Source organism: Hemiscyllium ocellatum, chromosome 8 (genome assembly GCF_020745735.1).
Source record: "Hemiscyllium ocellatum isolate sHemOce1 chromosome 8, sHemOce1.pat.X.cur, whole genome shotgun sequence".
NCBI classification, from domain to species: Eukaryota; Metazoa; Chordata; class Chondrichthyes; order Orectolobiformes; family Hemiscylliidae; genus Hemiscyllium; species Hemiscyllium ocellatum.
This window is the reverse complement of record NC_083408.1, coordinates 47,009,286-47,029,245: the sequence shown is the minus strand read 5'-3', so window position 1 is coordinate 47,029,245 and position 19,960 is coordinate 47,009,286. Positions and strand designations below refer to the sequence as shown.

Below are 19,960 nucleotides of genomic sequence, written 5' to 3'. Positions count from 1 at the left end.
GCTGCCTACCTCTTACCTTTCCTGGAGTTAACCTATCTATGTGACTGTATCTGAGACTTTTCCCCCCTTCCTATAACTGCCATCCATCACATACTGTTGTTGTTGCAAATTCCTCACCGCTTCTAACTGTCTCTCCAACTGATCCATTCAATTTGATAAGATTCGCAGCCAGCAGCATTTATGGCAGATATAATGTGCAGTAACCCTTAAACTCTTTAAACTCCCAAATCTGACATCAAGTACATATCACTCTACTAAAGGCCATTTTGACTGCAATTTCTAACTATGTTCCTGGTGTCACGCCAAGAGTCTGGCTTGCAATTTTTCAGATTTATTGCTGGTTAACAATTGCATTCATACCAAACCTCACCACATTAATATGCTGTCACCTGCTGCAAGGAATTGAGATGCGGAGATTTCCTGACATGAAAGTCAAAACAGGTACTTGGTGACTGCAGCTTGCTGCCTGCCTCTGGAAAAAACTTAGCATTCCCTCTGGGCATTCTCCAGGGCACCTGTCACACGCACTCCACATATACTGATGCTGGTATCTGACACCTACCAGTCCCTCCGAACCCTCATGCCAACCCTCCTATCCACTGCCAGATGCTGTTACACTTTAAATGCTGCACATTGGGCAGCTAACATTAAAATGTTGCAGCAAGAATACTTCAGACACCGGGACCTGCACCCAGCCCATGGACTGAACAAGGCTTCATCTTCACATTCACTCACTGAGCGCACCTGAATGTTCATAGTAAATAGGCCCTGTCTTGCCCTTTAACCCGTCCACTGGAGTCTCCAAGCTTGTAATACTTTTGTTTTACTATGCTATTAGTACAGACTTGAAGCTTGCCATGGTTATCAGCAGTGTAGTCATGCCAAGCAACGCAGCCTTCATTTGGGATATCACGGGCAGCCAGCCAGTGATATCAGTCCGGGAGCTTGGACATGGTCATGCTTCTCAGAGCTGGCACGGTCAGGGTCTGTTCCCTTGCAAGGGATAAAAAGTTGAAGGATGGGCAGCCCACCACCTGCCCTTGCTCCTTCTGCCCTTTCCCCTGGAATGAGCTAGAGAAAGTGACTGAATAGGGTCAAAGTGGGTGATACAGCAGGTTTTGCTGATGCAGATGAGAGAAAAGTTAGAGAGTTACTCAAAGTGAATAAGTAGGCAGCAGAGGGGGCATGGTGCGTTGGGGTGGGTGGGAATAGAGTGAGAGAGCAGGTGTTGCATTCCATAGGTGTGGATGGTAGAGCAGGAGCCCTGGTGAGAGGTGGGAGAGGTAGCAGAAGGAAGACAGTGACACTTACCCTGGCAGAGTGAAGAAGGTCACTGACCTTGTTCATACAGTGCTGTGCATTCAGTCAGATGGCAGAGACTGCATGGACAGGAGTGGCAACCTCAGGTAGGCTGGCAGGATCTGATGGCGGAGTCTCCATGCTGGTCCTAGGGGAAAGGGTCGGCCTTCTTTTGCATTAAGCTGACCCCCAGAATCTCCAGTTCCCTGTCCACAAAGTGGGCCAAAACATTTCCACTTCTCGGACATGCCCAGGACAAATGTAGTCACCGTGCAAGGTGTCTCTGGACTGACAATGCTTGTCTGTGTGTACCATGGGCTTTTAAACATGGCACCAGGGATGCTGGTCTCTTCTGGGGTATCCTGGCAGTGGGGAGTTATTTTGGATACTAGGAGAAAGTGAGGACTGCAGATGCTGGAGATCATAGCTTAAAAAGGTGTTGCTGGAAAAGCTCAGCAGGTCAGGCAGCATCAATGGATTCCTGAAGAAGGGCTTATGCCCGAAACATCGATTCTCCTGCTCTTTTGATGCTGCCTGACCTGCTGCATTTTTCCAGCAACACATTAAGTTATTTTTGAATATGGCAAGTCGTTGAATCAGGCTAACATGGGTGAAGAGCAATACCACTGGTCAGGTTTGTGAATGAGGTAAGTTTGTGACGATATGCTGAGAACCCTTATAGGGCCTCAAGGAAAGAGAAAGAGAATCTACATGAAATTTGACAAAGTCAATATTTGGACCCAAAGGTGACCAAACTCTTACTGAGCTGCACTGTTTCTTCCAGTGTGGCTGAACAGGCTGGGACGGTTTTCCCCAGAGCGTCGGAGACTGAGGGGTGACCTTATAGAGGTTTACAAAATTATGAGGGGCATGGATAGGATAAATACACAAAGTCTTTTCCCTGGGAGTCCAGAACTAGAGTGCATAGGTTTAGGGTGAGAGGGGAAAAGATATAAAAGAGACCTAAGGGACAACGTTTTCCACGCAGAGGGTAGTATGGGTATGGAATGAGCTGCCAGAGGAAGTGGTGGAGGCTCGTACAATTGTAATATTTAAGAGCCATTTGGATGGGTATATGAATAGGAAGGGTTTGGAGGGATATGGGCTGGGTGCTGGCAGATGAGACTTGATTGGGTCGGGATATCTGGTCAGCATGGTCGGGTTGGACTGAAGGGTCTGTTTCCGTGCTGTACATCTCTATGACTATATGCTGGCGTAGTCAGGCACTTAGGGCTAGGAGACAGTTTACATGAACAAGGTATCTGGAACAAACCCTGTGCCTAGACAATCCTTTTACATTTCCGTTGAGATGGTGATAGATTAGTGATCGGAGCCTGGGGCTTGTCGGTTTTCTTTTCTCTCTTCTCTTTGTTTTTATTCACCTTTTGGTGAAGGGGACTGGGTTGCGGTGACAGCAACAGTGGCAGTAAGAATCCGTGGCTGTAGGTGGAGGGGAGTTCAGGTTTCCGGGAGCTAGCGTGTCCAGTGCAGATTCATGGCTTGGGCCCAGGATAAGACTCAGCAGTCACTGAGTCAGCGAGGCAGAGCCGAAATGGACTCACAGCAGTGACAGATTAGAGATTGGGTCAGTGCATCTGCATTGGCCACCATCTTCCTGCTGCTACCTCACCCTATCTCTGCTACTGCACCCATCTCCCACCAAGGCTTCTGCTCTACCAGGAGAGAAAGTGAGGACTGCGGATGCTGGAGATCAGAGCTGAAATGTGTTGCTGGAAAAGCACAGCAGGTCAGACAGCATCCAACGAGCAGGAGAATCAACGTTTCGGGCATGAGCCCTTCTTCAGAGACTCTCATTCCTGAAGAAGGGCTTATACCTGAAACATCGATTCTCCTGCTCCTTGGATGCTGCCTGACCTGCTGCGCTTTTCCAGCAACACATTTTCAGTCCTGCTTTACCACCCTCACTATGGAATGCAACATCTGCTCTCACTCCATTCTCACCCACCCTCAATGCATCATGCCCCCTGTGCTGTCTACTTATTCACTTTGGGTAACTCTCCAACTTTTCTCTCATCTACACCAGCACAACCTGCTGTATTACCCACTTTGACTCCATTCGATCACTCTTTAGCTCAATCTAGGAGAAATTAGCAACAATAGGGCAGAAGGAATGAGGGCAGATGGTGGGCTGCCCATCCAGTGAGGACACAGTGGTGAGATGGAGAACAGCAGTGACTTGCATTCCAGCAGCAGCAGCTGGACTGTGAAGGGGAAAAGTGCCTGGCCACCAGGCCAATGGCCATGCACTTAAGAAGGACTGCAATGTTCAACACTCTTCATTTTTCTGTCCTTATATTCCATGTTTTGTTTTTTTTTGTGCTTTAAGAGGGTGCCAAAGACTGGCAACACTATGCAATATTTTTTCACTGTATTTTACAAGACACATATGACAATAAATAACTCCAATCAAATTAATAACTAACTTTGCACAAAGTGTGCGAATTCAACTCTACTAAATTCTTTCCCTACAGAACCTGAAGATGGAGTATGATAGTTCATCTCATTCCAAAGTTCATGAATGTGCAGATAATTAAGTTATTGCTGTTTTCATTAGGTTATTGAAAGCTAGGCATTAATCACCTTTGTAAGTATTCTGAAGGTACTTGCGTGCTGATATTATTTGTACATGTAACACGTTAGAATGGAATAGGTAATTTACCTATAATTATTCTGAAGCACTCATCCAGGTTACCCAACATGAGCCAGAATTTGAAGTAATGGTGGTGACACTGCTCTCCCAGTTAGACAGTACTTGGCCACATTAGCCTGCCATCATTTCACAGCCATCAGGGAACTAAATCAGATCAAGGAGAGACTTTCACCTCGATAGTACCTAATGCTAGGCCTGTTAGCTCACTTTCAGGGAGTCAGGGTCCATAATACTCCATACAGGCTGTGCAGCCTCATTGAGTAACTGCATTGTTTATTATTTTACTCCCTGTTAATTGCTGGTCTGCAGTGAAATATTTGACCATCAAGATAAACTTTAATGTGGAAGAGAAATGCAACTGGCCTAGGAGGGAAGAGAAAGAAAAGCAGTCCGGATTCTATGCATGCCAGAGAATCCTCTCCAACAAAGCAGTGTTAGTTAATGTTTATAAACAAAAATTAGAAATTGCTAGAAAAACTCAGCAGATCTGGCAGCTTTGGTGGAGAGAAAGCAAAGTTAGTATTTTGGGTCCAGTGACCCTTGTTCAGAATGAGCATTTATTCTGTCTGACAAGGAAGTCACTGGACCTGCAACATTATCTCTGCTTTCTCTCCACAGATGCTGCCAGACCTAGAGATTATCCAGTAATTTCTGATTTTGTTTCTGATTTCTAGCATCCACAGTTCTTTTTGGTTGTTCTTCTGCTTATTGTTGATGCCTAGTGACAGACCCAGGTGAAAGCAGAAATCCAATACTCCCTTTTAATGGCTGATAAAAAAATAAATGCATAAATCAGATCCAGAGTGTAATCAGAGAGTACAGGAACCTGAACAGGAACTTTGCCATGCATGTATCCTCAATACGCTGCTCTCCAGTGAAGTGACCTATACAACATATAGGTGATACTGCCTGCCCCTCTTCCGCGGTTATGTTAGAGCCCGGGAGTCCTTGGAGAAGGAGCACACGGTGTCCACCAACACCCTGGAGTTGTTCAGGGAGAGGTGGGCACCGCAGTGAATGGAGTGCATCATTTCCCCCTCCAACTCTATTTTGATTTAGTCCCTGCACTCCCCTTCACTGTTTTGATCACACAGCATTGCCCTTTGATGTGAAGGGCACTGCTTGTCACAGGCCACTCGGGTGTTTCCTTTCTTCCTGGTGGTGGAAATTGAATAAAGATTTGTGCAACTTGTGTCTCTCACTGTGTCTCACACCTGCACACACACACCATGGGTGCTGGGGAAAATTAAGCACTACTGCAGTTAGGCGGTAATGTGGGGGTTAATTAAAAAAAAGAATAAAAAAAACAGGAGTGTCCCACCCGGGTGTTTTCCTATCTTCCTGGAGAAAAGAAGAAAGAAAAAAGAAAAAAATATATACCAGAGTGATGAAAAGGCTGAAAGGTTTCCATCTTTGCTGTCTCAGTTTTATACTCAGCACCTCTTGGCAGGAGGAGATCACCACCTCAGAGATCCCAGAGCAAACTATTCCCAGCAGCATGCCATCACTCATTGCCAAGTCACTAATATCTGCACTGGCTCAGCCACATTCATTGGATAAACACCAGCAATATACCCAGAGACTTGCATAGTAAACTGACTACTGAGTCACGACCTCCTGAGTATCTACACCTCTGCTACTGGGGCAAGTGAGAAATGAGCATTGCAGACATCTCCGCAGAAAACTGGGAGACAGTCGCTGATGGCTGTGACTTTGTGAAGACTGGACTGTTAGAGAGGGTAATGGAAGAGGTGAGCAGAGACTGAATTCACAGCTGGCAGAGAAAATGGAGGCCCGCCAAATCATGCACCGTATCAGCCTACAGTCTTCCCCAGCAGCAAATATGGCAGAAACCATCATGTCAGAGTGGGGCTCCAGGTAAAGCTCAACACAGAAAACTGACCACTATTGCACAAGCTATCTTATAAGTGAAAAACTGCCGTAGAAAATGCAAACATGTGATTTTCAATATGCCACAGCTTCTGGATTAGTGGTGCTGGAAAAGCACAGCAGTTCAAGCAGCAGAGGAGCAATAAAATTGACATTTCAGGCAAAAGCCCTTCATCAGGAATCAATTTTACTGTTCCTCAGATGCTGCCTGAACTGCTATGATTTTCCAGCACCACTAATCCAGAATCTGGTTTCCAGCATCTGCAGTCATTGTTTTTTACCTAATATGCCACAGCTACCCAGTCTTTCTGACTCTGTGGGGTATGAGAAAATTTCAAACCTTGCACCAGACTTACATTAGAAATACAAGCAGAAGTGCACCATTCAGTCCCTCAGGCCTGACCAGCTGTTCTACAATATAATTGCTGAAATGAGTTTCAACTCCTTTCTTATCAGCTCATCGTAGTCCTCAAATCCCTGATATTTCAAAAATTTTAAATACTTTCAGTGATCTGGCCTCCAGGATTCCCTAAGGTACAGACTTGCAGACATTCGCTACCCTCAAAGAGATGAAATTTCTTTGCATCCCAGTTTTAAAGGTGGAAGCATCTTAAAATCCAATCTGTCAAGCCTTCTCAGAATCTCAGATTTTAACTGGATCACTCCATATTCTTCTAAACTCTTGTGAATTGAGGCCTAAATTATTTAGCCATTCCTGATAGGTCTACCTCAGAAAAATTTGACTCATGAATCCCTTTTGCATGCTAGTACATCATTTCTTAAATACGGGGACCAAACATATACATGGTACTCCAGGTGCAGCCTCACCAACACCCTGTACAGCTATAACAACACTTGGCTATTTTTAAAACTCCAATGCCTTCCAGCAAAATGCTAAAATTCCATTGTCTTAATTACTTGCTGAACCTGAATGCTAACTTTTTGCTTCTCATTGAGAGAACACCTAGGTCCCTTTTGCCTTTCTGCATACAGGCTTCACAGATACTCATGAGCATTCAAAACCACTTTGCAAAGTAATTGTGAAAACAATACAATGCTATGTAGTAGCCCACACAAAATGTTTACCTAAATATGTAGTCTTGGAGTAAATTATACAACTACTTTTTGGACTTACAAATGTGTGTAGGACATTTGTAACTAAATACAAGTACTATTAATTATAACCAGATAGCAAATATTAATTATTAAATATTGAAACACATTTAAAACAATTCTCAGCAACCTAAACAAATAGTCTTTACTAGAAGGATCAGGACTTGAAACTGATCTTTCACAATTGTCTAAATTCAAAGACATCCTTAAAACTTCATCCACAAAAAAAAAATTTTTTTAAATAATTCTAATTTGTAACTTACATAACCTTCCATGTAACAGAATGTTTGAGTATTTGTATCAATATTTTCTCCATCCATAGAAAATAGCTGAAGATCCAAATATTGTGGCCTGGTGTTTGTCCAATCTCTTTCCACCGGTGATCCATTTTCTGCTAGGTCAGTATATTGCTGCTTTAGAAAAGTCTTCTCTGAAAAACAAAGAAGCTTGCAGTTTAAGTCTTTAAACAAAATACACTATAAACCTGAACTTGCACATTTCTTTGGTTTTAAACTTGGTGCTATCTTGCAACAGCATTGGCAAGTATTTCTTATCTGGTTGCCCTGAAGTCAGAGGAGAGTTGGCTATATTATTAAATAACGGAGACAAATGTGGATGACATGAGAGAGAGATAGCAAGTCCTTCACTGAAGGACACCAGTGGACCAGTTGGTTTTCATAATGATAATCCAGTAGTTTCATATGATACATTTTTGATGCTGCTAAATTTATTAGATTTAGTAAATTCCATTTCACAATTTATGATAGAATTGGAGTTCAGACCATCCCAGCAGGGTTGACAATCATGGAAACTGCAGAAAATGTCAGCTTTGCTGTTCCTACCAGGGAGAGGTGAACACCACAGTGTGCACGCTGTTTCATTTCCCCTTCAACTCTATTTTGATTTAATTCCTGGCCTCCCCTTCATTTTTTTTTTCATGGAAGCATTTCCCAACTGGGCTCTGCTTGTTACTGGCTCTCTGGCCACATGGGTGTTTTTTCTGGTGGTGGAAGTACTGAATAACATGACTGGCACAATGGTGTCCTCACGGAGTCCCTGAAATTACAGTCAACACGTAAAGAACACATGACTTGGCGACAAGATACAAGCCTCTGTGCAGTTATTTCAATAAGTAATTTAATTTTGTGCAGGGCAGTAAAATGATTCATTAGTTGATTTAAAGCGACTCTTCAAAAATGATTTTGATACCTCTTAAAAGCATTGTTTTTTGGGCAGACACCTAGGCCAGGAGTCTTCCTAGCCAAAGGATCAGGGACAAACTCACAAATCGAAGCCAGCAGAGGAGAAATTAGTCTGAAACCATGCCATCTATTTTACAAAAGAACTGTTCTTGGTTAACTATTCAACTTCCAAAAGGAGTTGGAACTATCTGATGTATACAACTCTAGCTCAGAGGTGATGACATTTCATGCAGGTCCCAAGCCAGTTTATTGGCATAGAGTCATAGAGATGCACAGCACAGAAACAGACCTTTCTGCCTAACTCATCCCTGCTAACCAGATATCCTAACCTCATCTAGTCCTATTTTCCAGCACTTGGCCCATATCCTTCTTGTTCATATACCCATCAAATACCTTTTAAATATTGTAATTGTATCAGTGTCCACCACTTCCTTTGGCAGCTCATTCCGGACACACTACCCTCTGCATGAAAAAGTTGCCCCTTAGTTCTCTTAAATTTTTCCTCTCACTCTAAACCTATATCATATAGTTCTGGACTGTCTGCGACACTTCACACAATTAAAATACCAACCCCCTTTAAGCACGTATACATTAGTCCCTGGCTAATTGGACATACCCAGCGGTGATCAATATACTCTCAATCTGCTGCATGCCAATTGCATAGGAGGCAGTCAAATACAATGAAGATGTTTTTTGAAAATAAAGTTTCTTTCAATTTAAGAGGAGCTTAGTTTCTTTTTAAACATTTAAGTATTTTAATACTTTTAGAAAATTAAGTATAGTCACTTTTTTCACACTAAATTCTAATTTCTGATAGGGCTCTTTGAAACAATGGACTCTCCAATTTGGAGTTTGTTTTGATATTTCCTTTCACTCTTATACCACATCCCAAATCACTCTCTACATATCCTGCTAGTAGCAACATTTCATTGGGCAATTAATCTGACAATTGCCAACAATTTATAATGGCCATGCTGCCCTTTGATAGCTACTCTTACATGGTTGTTCAATCACTGTCACATAAACATACAAGTTGAGAGCAGGAAGATGATGTTTGGGTCCTGAAGACTGCTTGATTTTGCCTTCAATTTTAGATCGAAGAAGCCAATGATTTTCTTGGAACAAAGGTCGGTGGAGTTGTGGATAGTGAGGAAGGAAGTGGTAAGTTACAGCGGGATATAGATAAGTTGCAGAGCTGGGCGGAAATGTGGCAAATGGAATTCAATGTAGCTAAGTGCGAAGTCGTTCACTTTGGTAGGAATAACAAGATGATGGATTACTGGGCTAATGGTAGGCTACTTGGTAGTGTGGATGAGCAGAGGGATCTTGGTGTCCATGTACACAGATCTCTGAAAGTTGCCACCCAGGTAAATAGTGCTGTGAGGAAGGCATATGGTGTACTGGGCTTTATTGGCAGAGGAATTGAGTTCCGGAGTCCTGAGGTCATGTTGCAGTTGTATAAGACTCTGGTGCGGCCTCATCTGGAGTATTGTGTGCAGTTTTGGTCGCCATACTATAGGAAGGATGTGGAAGCTTTAGAACGAGTGCAGAGGAGGTTTACCAGGATGTTGCCTGGAATGGTAGGAAAATCTTATGAGGAAAGGCTGAGGCACTTGGGGCTGTTCTCATTGGAGAAGAGAAGGTTTAGGGGAGATCTGATAGAAGTGTATAAGATGATTAGGGGTTTAGATAGGGTAGATACTAAGAACCTTTTACCGCTAATGGAGTCAGGTGTTACTAGGGGACATAGCTTTAAATTAAGGGGTGGTAGGTATAGGACAGATGTTAGGGGTAGATTCTTCACACAGCGGGTTGTGAGTTCATGGAATGCCCTGCCCGTATCAGTGGTGAACTCTCCTTCTTTATGGTCATTTAAGCGGGCATTGGATAGGCATTTGGAAGTTATTGGGCTAGTATAGGCTAGGTAGGATTCGGTCAGCGCAACATCGAGGGCCGAAGGGCCTGTACTGCGCTGTATCCTTCTATGTTCTAAGGCATCTAAGTGGAGATTTGATAGACGGAGACAAAATTGTGATTGGTTCAGATAAAGTAAGCCAAGAAAAGTAAGCCCTCATGGGTGCCATAAGAGTCAAGGCTGAGGGACAAGCCTATGGGTTTGTGTAAGAGTTGCAGGGATGGGTGAGGAAAAACTTCCTTTTTGCACAGTGGTGCCACCAATAGTTCTGTAAGGATGGTGTAAGCAGAGGCACAGTGATTCAAAAGGAAATTGAATGGACACTTGAAATAGGGATATAGCAGGGGAATGAGTGGGATTGCCAGCATGCACTTGATGGAATGGATAGCCTCTTTCTTCACTGTAATGACTCCTTGTTTTAAGAAGATACACACAATAGTGTCACTGATCTGGATCACCGAATGCAGCCTGGATGTACTGCACCAAATTGAGTAAAAGTAAACAAATGCTGCCCTCTATAGAGAGACTATGGAAAAACACCAATGTTTCCAGTGTTGTGATGGGCTCAAAATACACTATAGTTAGAAACAATTAAAGGGAAATCCATTTAACCCTTAGTAACTAATGAAAAATGCTAAAAAAATCACTGGTATGCTTTGGAGAAAACTTGACAGTTCTTACACCACTTGATCCTGGAGGTGTTTATATCTGAATATTAAATGATATGTTGTTAATTCTCATTGGTTTCTCGTCTACGAATTAGAATGCACATTTGTAATTGTTTTAAGCATGCCGGACAGATAGCTTCACTTAAAAGAGCACAGATCAATGATCATACTGCCAATGACAGCAGTAATGATATTCCAAATTGGTTTAATTATGTAGCGCACTGCATTATGAACTGTGAAACATCTCTCTGGGAATATACACAATATTTAAATAATGTAATAGCTTTATTATTTATCAACTATTAAAGTAATGGCATAGATTTTTTTATGTGGCAAGCATTGTGGTAATTGCATTTGACATTGTTAGGGATTTTAAAAAAAAAGTAACTTCTATCTGGGACTCATTGGCAATAACAATCAATCAAGTTTGTAGTATTATTGGGTAATAATGTATAAAAATCAAAGTCAACATTGTTGTGTAGGGAGATTTGATCAATATCCCCAAAGTAATGCATGTGGTAGGGCCCAATTGAGGGATCAATTACCTGAGACAAACTCCAGTTCAAAGGACTGCCAGATGTGACCATGCTGTGGCTTCAAGAGGTACTTTTGTCCTGTTCCCCCCACAACCAGGAAAGGCTGTAAGGAGAGGTGCTGAGCAGTCTGTCAAGAATATGTAGCATTGCTCCGACTTTAATAGAAGGTGCAGTTATAGCAGAACAATATGCAATTTTGTCTCTGCCATTAATATTCAGAATATAAGGAGAAACCTTTAGACCAGGTCCAGGGTAATACACCCAAAAAGTTTCAATCTGTTATAGCAGTGTTTTTGGTTTCAAGTTGATGGGTGAAAATGGAACTCTTTGCAAATGATCCTCACCCCTCAGTTAGAATGCTATGGCACAACCAGCAGTGGCCTGATAGAAGGGCATAGCTTTATTTTCAGCCTGCACAAAGAGAATGAGGTGAAATGCCTCTTTGAGCCCTAAATGTCTATGTGTCCAATTACCTCTTCCATATTACAGCTGCACCTCTCTATTCAGATATTTTCTAATTACCCTGTTCAGAGATATTACTACACACCTCCAGAGCAGCTAGGACTTGAACCCAGGCCTCCTGGCTCAGAGGTAAGGACACTGCAGCACAAATTTACTTGTTTTAGAGCATGTATTTTTAGTAACATTCATGCTCTGTTCCTGCCAGTGGAACAAGATATTTTCAAATAAACCAGTAAGGTAGGACTTGAAGCTGGGTCTGCTGGCTACCAATATACACACACAAAAAAAACACTTTTCTTATTGCAGCATTTAAATCCCAGATAATGTCCACCATCTTCACACAACTAAGCACAAATAACATCAAGTGCCCAAGTGAAAGATGCTGTGTATTAATCATGGTCAACTTCATTAGAACATTTCTCCTTGCACCCACATCTTGTCCATCTCTGCACTTGGCTAAAACTGGATACACCTCAAACGTACTTCCAGGTTATACAGTAGAGATCATGAAGCAGTAATTTTACTTCTCTCTTCAACAATGTGGCTTGATTTGATTAATAATACTGACACATGCAAAACAATGCTCCATTTTTATTTTGTGACACAGCATTACGGATAAAATATGGATAGAGGAGGTCTCGTCAAGCTCCAGGTTCAAGTCCCACCTGCTCCATGTCAAGACATATCTGAACCAGCTGATTAAAAATATTTTTAAAATGAATTCAGCCGCCACCTGTTACAAATAGATCTTGCTCAAAAAAAAAGTTCTAAACTATTTTAATTTTTGAATTCTCATTTTAAATTTGACAAAAAAAGATCTTGTGCGATCCATGAAATCTACAACTGATTTATCACTAAGCTTCATGATTGGTTTGTGAAAATAATATTTAAAAAAAGAAAACATAATTCAATGGGCCATGTTGTACTGTATCAAATACAATATCAAAATACTGAAATTTTAACACTGTACTTTTCAAGAGTCAGGTACACTGCACTTGTCAGGTAACAGGCGGGAAGTTTTAAACAAGATTTTTCATTCATCACTTTTCAATCTATTTTTAAGAAGGTGCTTCAATGTAACTGGTCACTTTATGCTGATAATTCAATTCCTCAAGGAAATGATCATGAATCCAACTCTTTAAAAGAAGCCAAAATGTATTTCATTTTAATCAGAGTTTAAGGTTGAATCATAGAGCGTCTCTGCCAAGTCTGATGAAAGATCACCTCAAACTTCTAACAAATATTACTCTGATGCTTGCAAACTCCTCAATCTCAGTTATTGTCAAACACCAATTATTTCCTCCCATATTCATATTGTATGATCCTCAACTTTATACTCACTGTCTTGAATTCTGTTTAGCTCATTATTAGTCCTCTATCTTTCTCCCAGCTTTTGTTTTCTTAATATTGGGCTCTTTAGATTAGAGTCATCCTACCTGTTCCAATATAAATATCCTTTTAAAAAAAGTTAATGGGTAGGGTTTCAAGACACTTAGTGACAAAAATTAAAAACAACATTGACTAAGAACAATCTCAGCAATTGTGTTTTTTTTTATTTTTAAACAATCAAGCCACTAGTCTTGCAGTCAACAGAATTCAGAACAGATCATGAGACTCCCTCCATTTATCAAGTTAATTACTTTGGCCATTCGAAATCTACTCACTCCTCTTCAATTTTATTATTTTTTATTACCTATCATGTCAGGAAAGTGAATGCGGTGTTTGGTATGTTTTCCTTTATGGGTCAGAGTATTAAGTCTAGGAGTTGGGTGGTCATGTTGTGGCTGTATAGGACATTGGTTCGGCCACTTTTAGAATATGGTGTGCAATTCTGGCCTCCTTCCTATCAAGAGGATGTTGTGAAGCTTGAAAGGGTTCAGAAACGATTTACAAGCATATTGCCAAGATTGGAGAATTTGAGCTAAGGGGAGAAGCTGAACAGGCTGGGGCTGTTTTCCCTGACAGCGTTGAAGGCTGAGGGGTGACCTTAGAGGTTTATAAAATCATGAGGGGCATGCATAGGATAAATAGACAAAGTCTCTACCCTGGGGTGGGTGGGGGGTAGAAAGAGTCCAGAACTATAGGTTTAAGGTGAGAGGAGAAAGATATAAGAGGGATGGAAAGGGAAACTTTTTTTCACAGACGCTGGTGCGTGTGTGGAATGAACTGCTAGGGGAAATTGGTGGAGGCTGGAACGATTGCCACAATTAAAAGGCATCTGGATGGGTATATGCATAGGAAGGGTTTAGAGTGATTTGGGCCAAGTGCTGGCAAATGGGACTAGATTAGGTTGGGATATCTGGTCGGCATAGTCAAGTTGGATCGAAGGGTCTGTTTCCATGCTGTACATCTGTATGACCCTATGTAAGACCCTATGCTCTCGAAGCATGTCTTCCCGGAAAGTTAAATCGGAAATCAAAATATATGGATAATCACTATGTAATGCTACACCATAGGATTGAAACTGAGCAGTGCCATAGAATAGATAAATTGTCGGCAGAAAATATGTGGTACAATGACACAAATAATTAGACTCTAATTAAACTCTTTCCAGACTCTTCAAACATGAATGAGTTAATAAACAAATCAGCATGAAGTGCTAATCTACTACTTCTTTATACCAATTTGCCTCACATGGATGCCCACTGAATCACATGTTGCTGAACTAAATAACTGTACTCTTTCAAGGCACTTCATGCTGTGAAAGGATACCAATTAAAATACTTTTTTATTAAGACACCATAAATCTGTATCTGTGGGGTGAATTTGGTGAGCGCAGCTAAGCAATTAAAAATTGCTGTCTCATGAAGGCTATAAATGAAAAAAGTACCATGCAAATGTTATTTCAGCTAAAACATTGACACTTGTAAAAATGGTGTTGTACCAGACAGTATCTCAATATAAATGCAAGTCAAATCACAGACAGTTTCAATTTTCTCCCGTCCATGGTGATCAAAGGGAGCTTTGTTTTGCTATGTGAAGCTTTCCCATTACAAGAATGAATGAGATGCAAAAACTCATCACAAGACATTCATCCTACTGAATCATGTGCACTCACTGATGCCAACACTTCCAAGGGATGCTACAGTCTGTTGAACATAGAAAATTGTTAGGGTAATGAGACAGACAACAAGAACCTAAAAAAAAACTATTTTGGATCTTCTGCAGTAACAGCTGACCTCCTCTTCTGACCGGGTATCCGGAGTCAAGTCATCTACTTGAACAAATACCAGAGTTTCAGTGCATCTTGGCAAGGTCTCCAGGTGGGTCACAGTGGTGGAAAACAAAGCACCATAACTGGGGACATCACAAGCAGCCAAACCTCAAAGAAAGCAGTTCTATTTATGATTGAGGTGTGTGTGTGTGTGTGTGTGTGTGTGTGTGTGTGTGTGTGTGTGTGTGTGTGTGTAAGAGAGAGAGACAAAAATGTAGGAAGACAAAGAGAACCAATTGCAGAAGTGTCTAGTCACCTCTCCATCATGAAGGTCACAAGGAACTCTAGTTCCTAACAAGAACCTGAAGGCTGGTTTATCCAAGTATTCAGGTGATTACCCATAAGACATGTGAACTAAGAAAATCCAGTTGGGGAAGTCCTCTATTCGGCACCATCTACTTGCCACATTATAAAAAAAAACCTGTGGTGGTCAACTCAAGGACCCAACCAAAACTGAGCATGCGCAACCCACCCTAGAGAAATTAACTGGGGAAATCTGTATTGGTTGCACATAGAGGTTTACATATCATGAATGTTACATTTTACTTAATTCATAGAAACATTAAAGCAATCTATGAGGATTGGCAGTGAGGACTACAAAATTACGTGGAATTCTAACAATACATCTTCTCAATTTCCTGTACCAGGCTTCCACTTGTTTTCATAATTACATAAAATAAATCTCACAAAAAATGTATAATAGTCAAAATGAAGCAATTCTATAAATTTCCAAAAAATGTTTTGACCAACCTCGTACTGCCTGATACTGACCGAATACATCTTGTTCCATATAGTCTTGCTGCTGAAACCTTTCATCAGTGTTGCTGAGATTTTGGTGCAAAACTTGGAAGGAAGTGTTATTTTGTCCCACTTCTGTTTCTTTCAATGCAGTACAGTTATGAATGGATGTATACGGCTTTGAGCAGTCCTCTTGTGAGGTTTTCTGTTCGGTTTCCAATACAGGTAACGGGAGTATCCTGTGATGGTGTTGAGGACTAGGTAATCCAGATGTCAAAGGAGATGCAACAGGTGACACATGATGCTGAGCATTATTAGTAGGGCATGGACTATTACAAACATTAGTAACTGCTATCAGTAATGGTAGAGAAACAGTTTTGTTGTCTTCCTTCAAAGTGTCATCCAACGAAATTCCATCTACAGACTGAAGTGGAATTGAAAACAGTTTTTCTTTTATGTCTAGTGCACCATCCCTGAACAGTTTTTTGTTGTCACAAGTCCAATTAGTTCCACTTGCATGCAACCCGCCCTTTTCCACTCTGTGCCATTCACCTGCTTCATAAAACTGATCATTCTCAATAACACTGATCAGATGTTTGTTGACACATCCAGTGAATGGCTCGGAGTCTACAACCATTGGCATTTCTCCCCCATCATATTTAAATACGTTTCTATCGCTATCTGACTGTTGGTCACACACCACAGCGGTCTTGCGTTCCACGTCTACCACAGGTACCGTGACAACATGGCAAACCGCGGGTCTTTCACTCTGCATTTCAGTAACCACTGTGGAAATGTTCTGTTCCTCAACACAACTTTGCACTGGTTCATCTGCAAAATGTTCATGGCTTATACTTTCTTCTGATCTTAAAATAGCTGGAACAACGTTTTGCACAACCATTCCTGCATCATGTATTTTGGTAACCACTGTGGCTATTGCTTCCTCAGGAGTTGCTCCAACTTTGCAGTGATGCTGGTCATCCGAAGGTAAACTTCTCGAAGGCATACAGATCTCTGGTAACTTCTCGGCCATCTGCTTGCTTTGAAAGACATCATCATGCTGGTCTTGCAGGAGTTTTATGGTATCTTGTAAGTCATCCAATAAACTGTTATTACTGGTCACTAAATCTTCAGTGATAAACTCATCATTGCACTCTGATTTAAAGTCGGAACCAGTATTTAAACCAGTTATTCCGGTGTTTTCCTGAAAATTCGAGTTTCCTCTCAGTACCTCTGACGTAGTTCTTTTCATTCCCGACAGCATGTCAATGTCGTCCATGGCTGGCTGGAGAGTTTTGCTTTTGCTATAATTAACTGAATTAGGAGAATTGCTTACAGAGCTATTTGTGCGCATCTCATCTCTCAGCACTGATATTTCTTTTGCACCTACAACAGAAGATTCCGATTCCACAATTTTTTTATTTTTTACAGCTTTACATGCAGATTCCTCGGTGTTCTCTTTTCTTCTGCCAATCTTTTTCAGCTTTTTAATTTTGCCATCACTTTTCTTTCGCTCAGAAGACCAAGAATGCTGTAGATCCAGTGCACCACAGTCTTGTCCCCGCTCATTCTGCTTACTTTCGGTCTCTTGAGCATCTTCAAATTTTCCATCCTGATTTCCCATTTTTGAAGGTGGATTGAAAGCTGGCCTTCTACTTAACACATCAGGGAATAATGGTAGCTTTTCAACTGGACGCAAGGAGCCTGCACAGAGTTTTCTCACAGTGTTAGCTGTGGAAGTTTGCTTTTGAATGTAGCCAGTGTTGTCAGAGTGCAAGCCTTTCTGTTTCCCGATCTCTGGCTCCTCCTTCGCTTGCTTGTACTTTGCAATACATTTCATTGAGCCATCTAGTAGAATACTGCACTTGTACGGAGTCCATCTGGCTTCTCCCCCAGGGCAATAGAAGCTGATGAAGCAGCGTTCTTTGATAGGTTTATGCAATAGTTGGGTCGTGTGAGTGTCTTCCATCATGTACAAGGCTATTTACTGATTTAATTTAAGTGATTAGAGTTTGAAAGGTCTCACTAATACAAATTGAGAGATAATTAGGCTCCATTGAAAACTTGATTTCCATCCTTGCTGCGTCAGGCTCCTAGAAAAAGAATTGAATAACATATTTTACTGCAGTAATCACCATTATCATTCAAAGCTGGACATAGGTTTCAGTCTTGAATTACCATACATTTATATTTTTGGTGCACTTTCTACATGGTATTTCATATTTGGGTGTGATACTGAGTGAAATGTAAGCCAGATGCCGATCTCCAAGGATAATAATATCAATATGAAATGGCCACAGCCATATAAGTAAAAACAGCAACAATAACCTTTCTTCAGCTAAAACAATGGGCATTATTGATTAAAAGATCAATAATTGTGGAGAGTGGCAATATGTTGTACATACTAGACATGAACACTTAAGAGTGCAGAAGGATGCCATTTGGCCCATCATGTCTGCACTGGTCAACAAAGATCTGACTTCACAAACCCGATTTTCCAGCATTTGGTACATCTCCCTAGAAACTATTCCAACTCAAGTGAATATTTGAATACCAATTAAATATTGAGAGTTTTTGACTCATCTACCCTTTCAAGCAGTGTGTGAACACTGCACATTCCACACTCCCACCATCCACTGAGGCCTTCTACCTCTGAGCTTACATCTATACAACTGACTATTGACCCCTCTACTAATGGAACAAATACCTTCCTATCCACCCTATCTATGGCACACAATCTTATGAGCTCCTAATTTTGCTTGGATAAAGAAGTCGGAGTGTTAGTTTTGGAAAACATTCCCTTTCCCATTTGATATTCAATTGTCAGTACAACACACTGGGAACAATGTGTCAGTGTGCTCCAGATATTTTTTATTGCAAGGCAATGTCTCGTCTTCCATTTTACAGGAATTATTATGATTGTGAGCTGACAAATTGTAGCCTTTTCCTCATATGACTACATCAATGTATTTTTACACATATTGCATCAGACTGATGTTTTGCTCATACTATTTCACAATAGGTTAGATCAAGGACTGAGTCGCTCTTGGATATCCTTTCACATTTAGGAGTTTTAATGAAGACCCAGATAATATACAACATCATCTTGGTCAGTATAAGCTATATTGTGGCAGGGAAGACCAACAGTATGAATCTCATCACACTTTTATTCTGAACTGGTTATATAGAAATCCTGTTAGAGAAGACAACATGCATACAGGGCCTGTTTAAACTCCCAGATGGACAACCCATCAAGGAGCAATGATAGGAATGATGAGTCCACTTGAATAGTCAGTCTCGAGAACAAGTCATTTCTCAAATTAATGAGCAAAACACTTGGAAGGTAGATAAGCAGGAGGCTGGAAGAACACAGCAAGCCAGGCAGAATCAGGAGGTGGCAAAGTCAATGTTTTGGGTGTACCCTTCTCCACCTCCTAATGCTGCCTGGCTTGTTGTGTTCTTCCAGCCTCTTGCTAGTCTACCTTGAATTCCAGCATCTGCAGTTTTTTGTCTGCTAAGAAGTCAGTGAGAAGCATCTGCCAAGATATTAAAAGCGACAACAAGCTTGTCCCAAAGCACCGAGCAGAATTCACTTCATCTAGCTCAGCTTTCATGCATACACCATTGCCCTTAGCTTTAAAATGCTAGTCTTAGACTCACTGTTTTCCCTTTCAAACTGATTGCTGACACAGAGATGTATCTTCACGGAGATTAATTAACGAATCCTATCACATAACACAATAGCAAGTACCAGATCTAACAGAGCCTGCTCTATGATTGATTTCTACTCTAAGAATGCTTTTGACGGATGATCTAAAAAACTTGTCAAGTTTGCTACAACCAATCTGATTTTCCAGATTACATGTCGATTAAGATCATCCATAATTATTCCTATCCATTTGTCACAAGAATATCATCTAGAACAGGAAGGAAGTTAAGATTTTACAAGAATGGGACACAGTTCCACCAGTCTTAATCATCACTAAAGAATATTTCAATCTATTGTCTCTTAAAACAGAGGTATTAGTGTCAGGTGACCAAAATGGAGGTAGTTGAGCACCACTCCGGCCTATCACCCTCACCTTGACCTCCTTCCACCTATCCCACCTCCATTGCCCCTCCCCCTAGTCCCTCCTCCCTACCTTTTATCTTAGCCTGCTTGGCTCTCTCTCTCTTATTCCTGATGAAGGGCTTATGCTCGAAACGTCGAATTCTCTATTCCTGAGATGCTGCCTGGCCTGCTGTGCTTTGA

The 19,960-nt window shown here is 41.3% G+C and overlaps 1 protein-coding gene across 2 annotated transcripts in view; it reads right to left on the bottom strand.

Annotated features, from left to right (window-relative positions):
• Positions 1-19,960, bottom strand: part of fmn1 (formin 1) — a 376,573-nt gene that overhangs the window by 341,274 nt on the left and 15,339 nt on the right. Inside the window, exons 2-3 of one of the 2 annotated variants that reach the window (XM_060828913.1) lie at positions 15,721-17,801; positions 7,237-7,403 (exon numbers count right to left, since the gene is read on the bottom strand). In XM_060828913.1, coding sequence (XP_060684896.1) covers positions 7,237-7,403; positions 15,721-17,680 — 2,127 coding nt within the window. In that variant the 5' untranslated portion in view covers positions 17,681-17,801. The remainder of the gene's footprint in view (positions 1-7,236; positions 7,404-15,720; positions 17,802-19,960) is intronic. The other variant, XM_060828914.1, reaches the window with a different exon arrangement.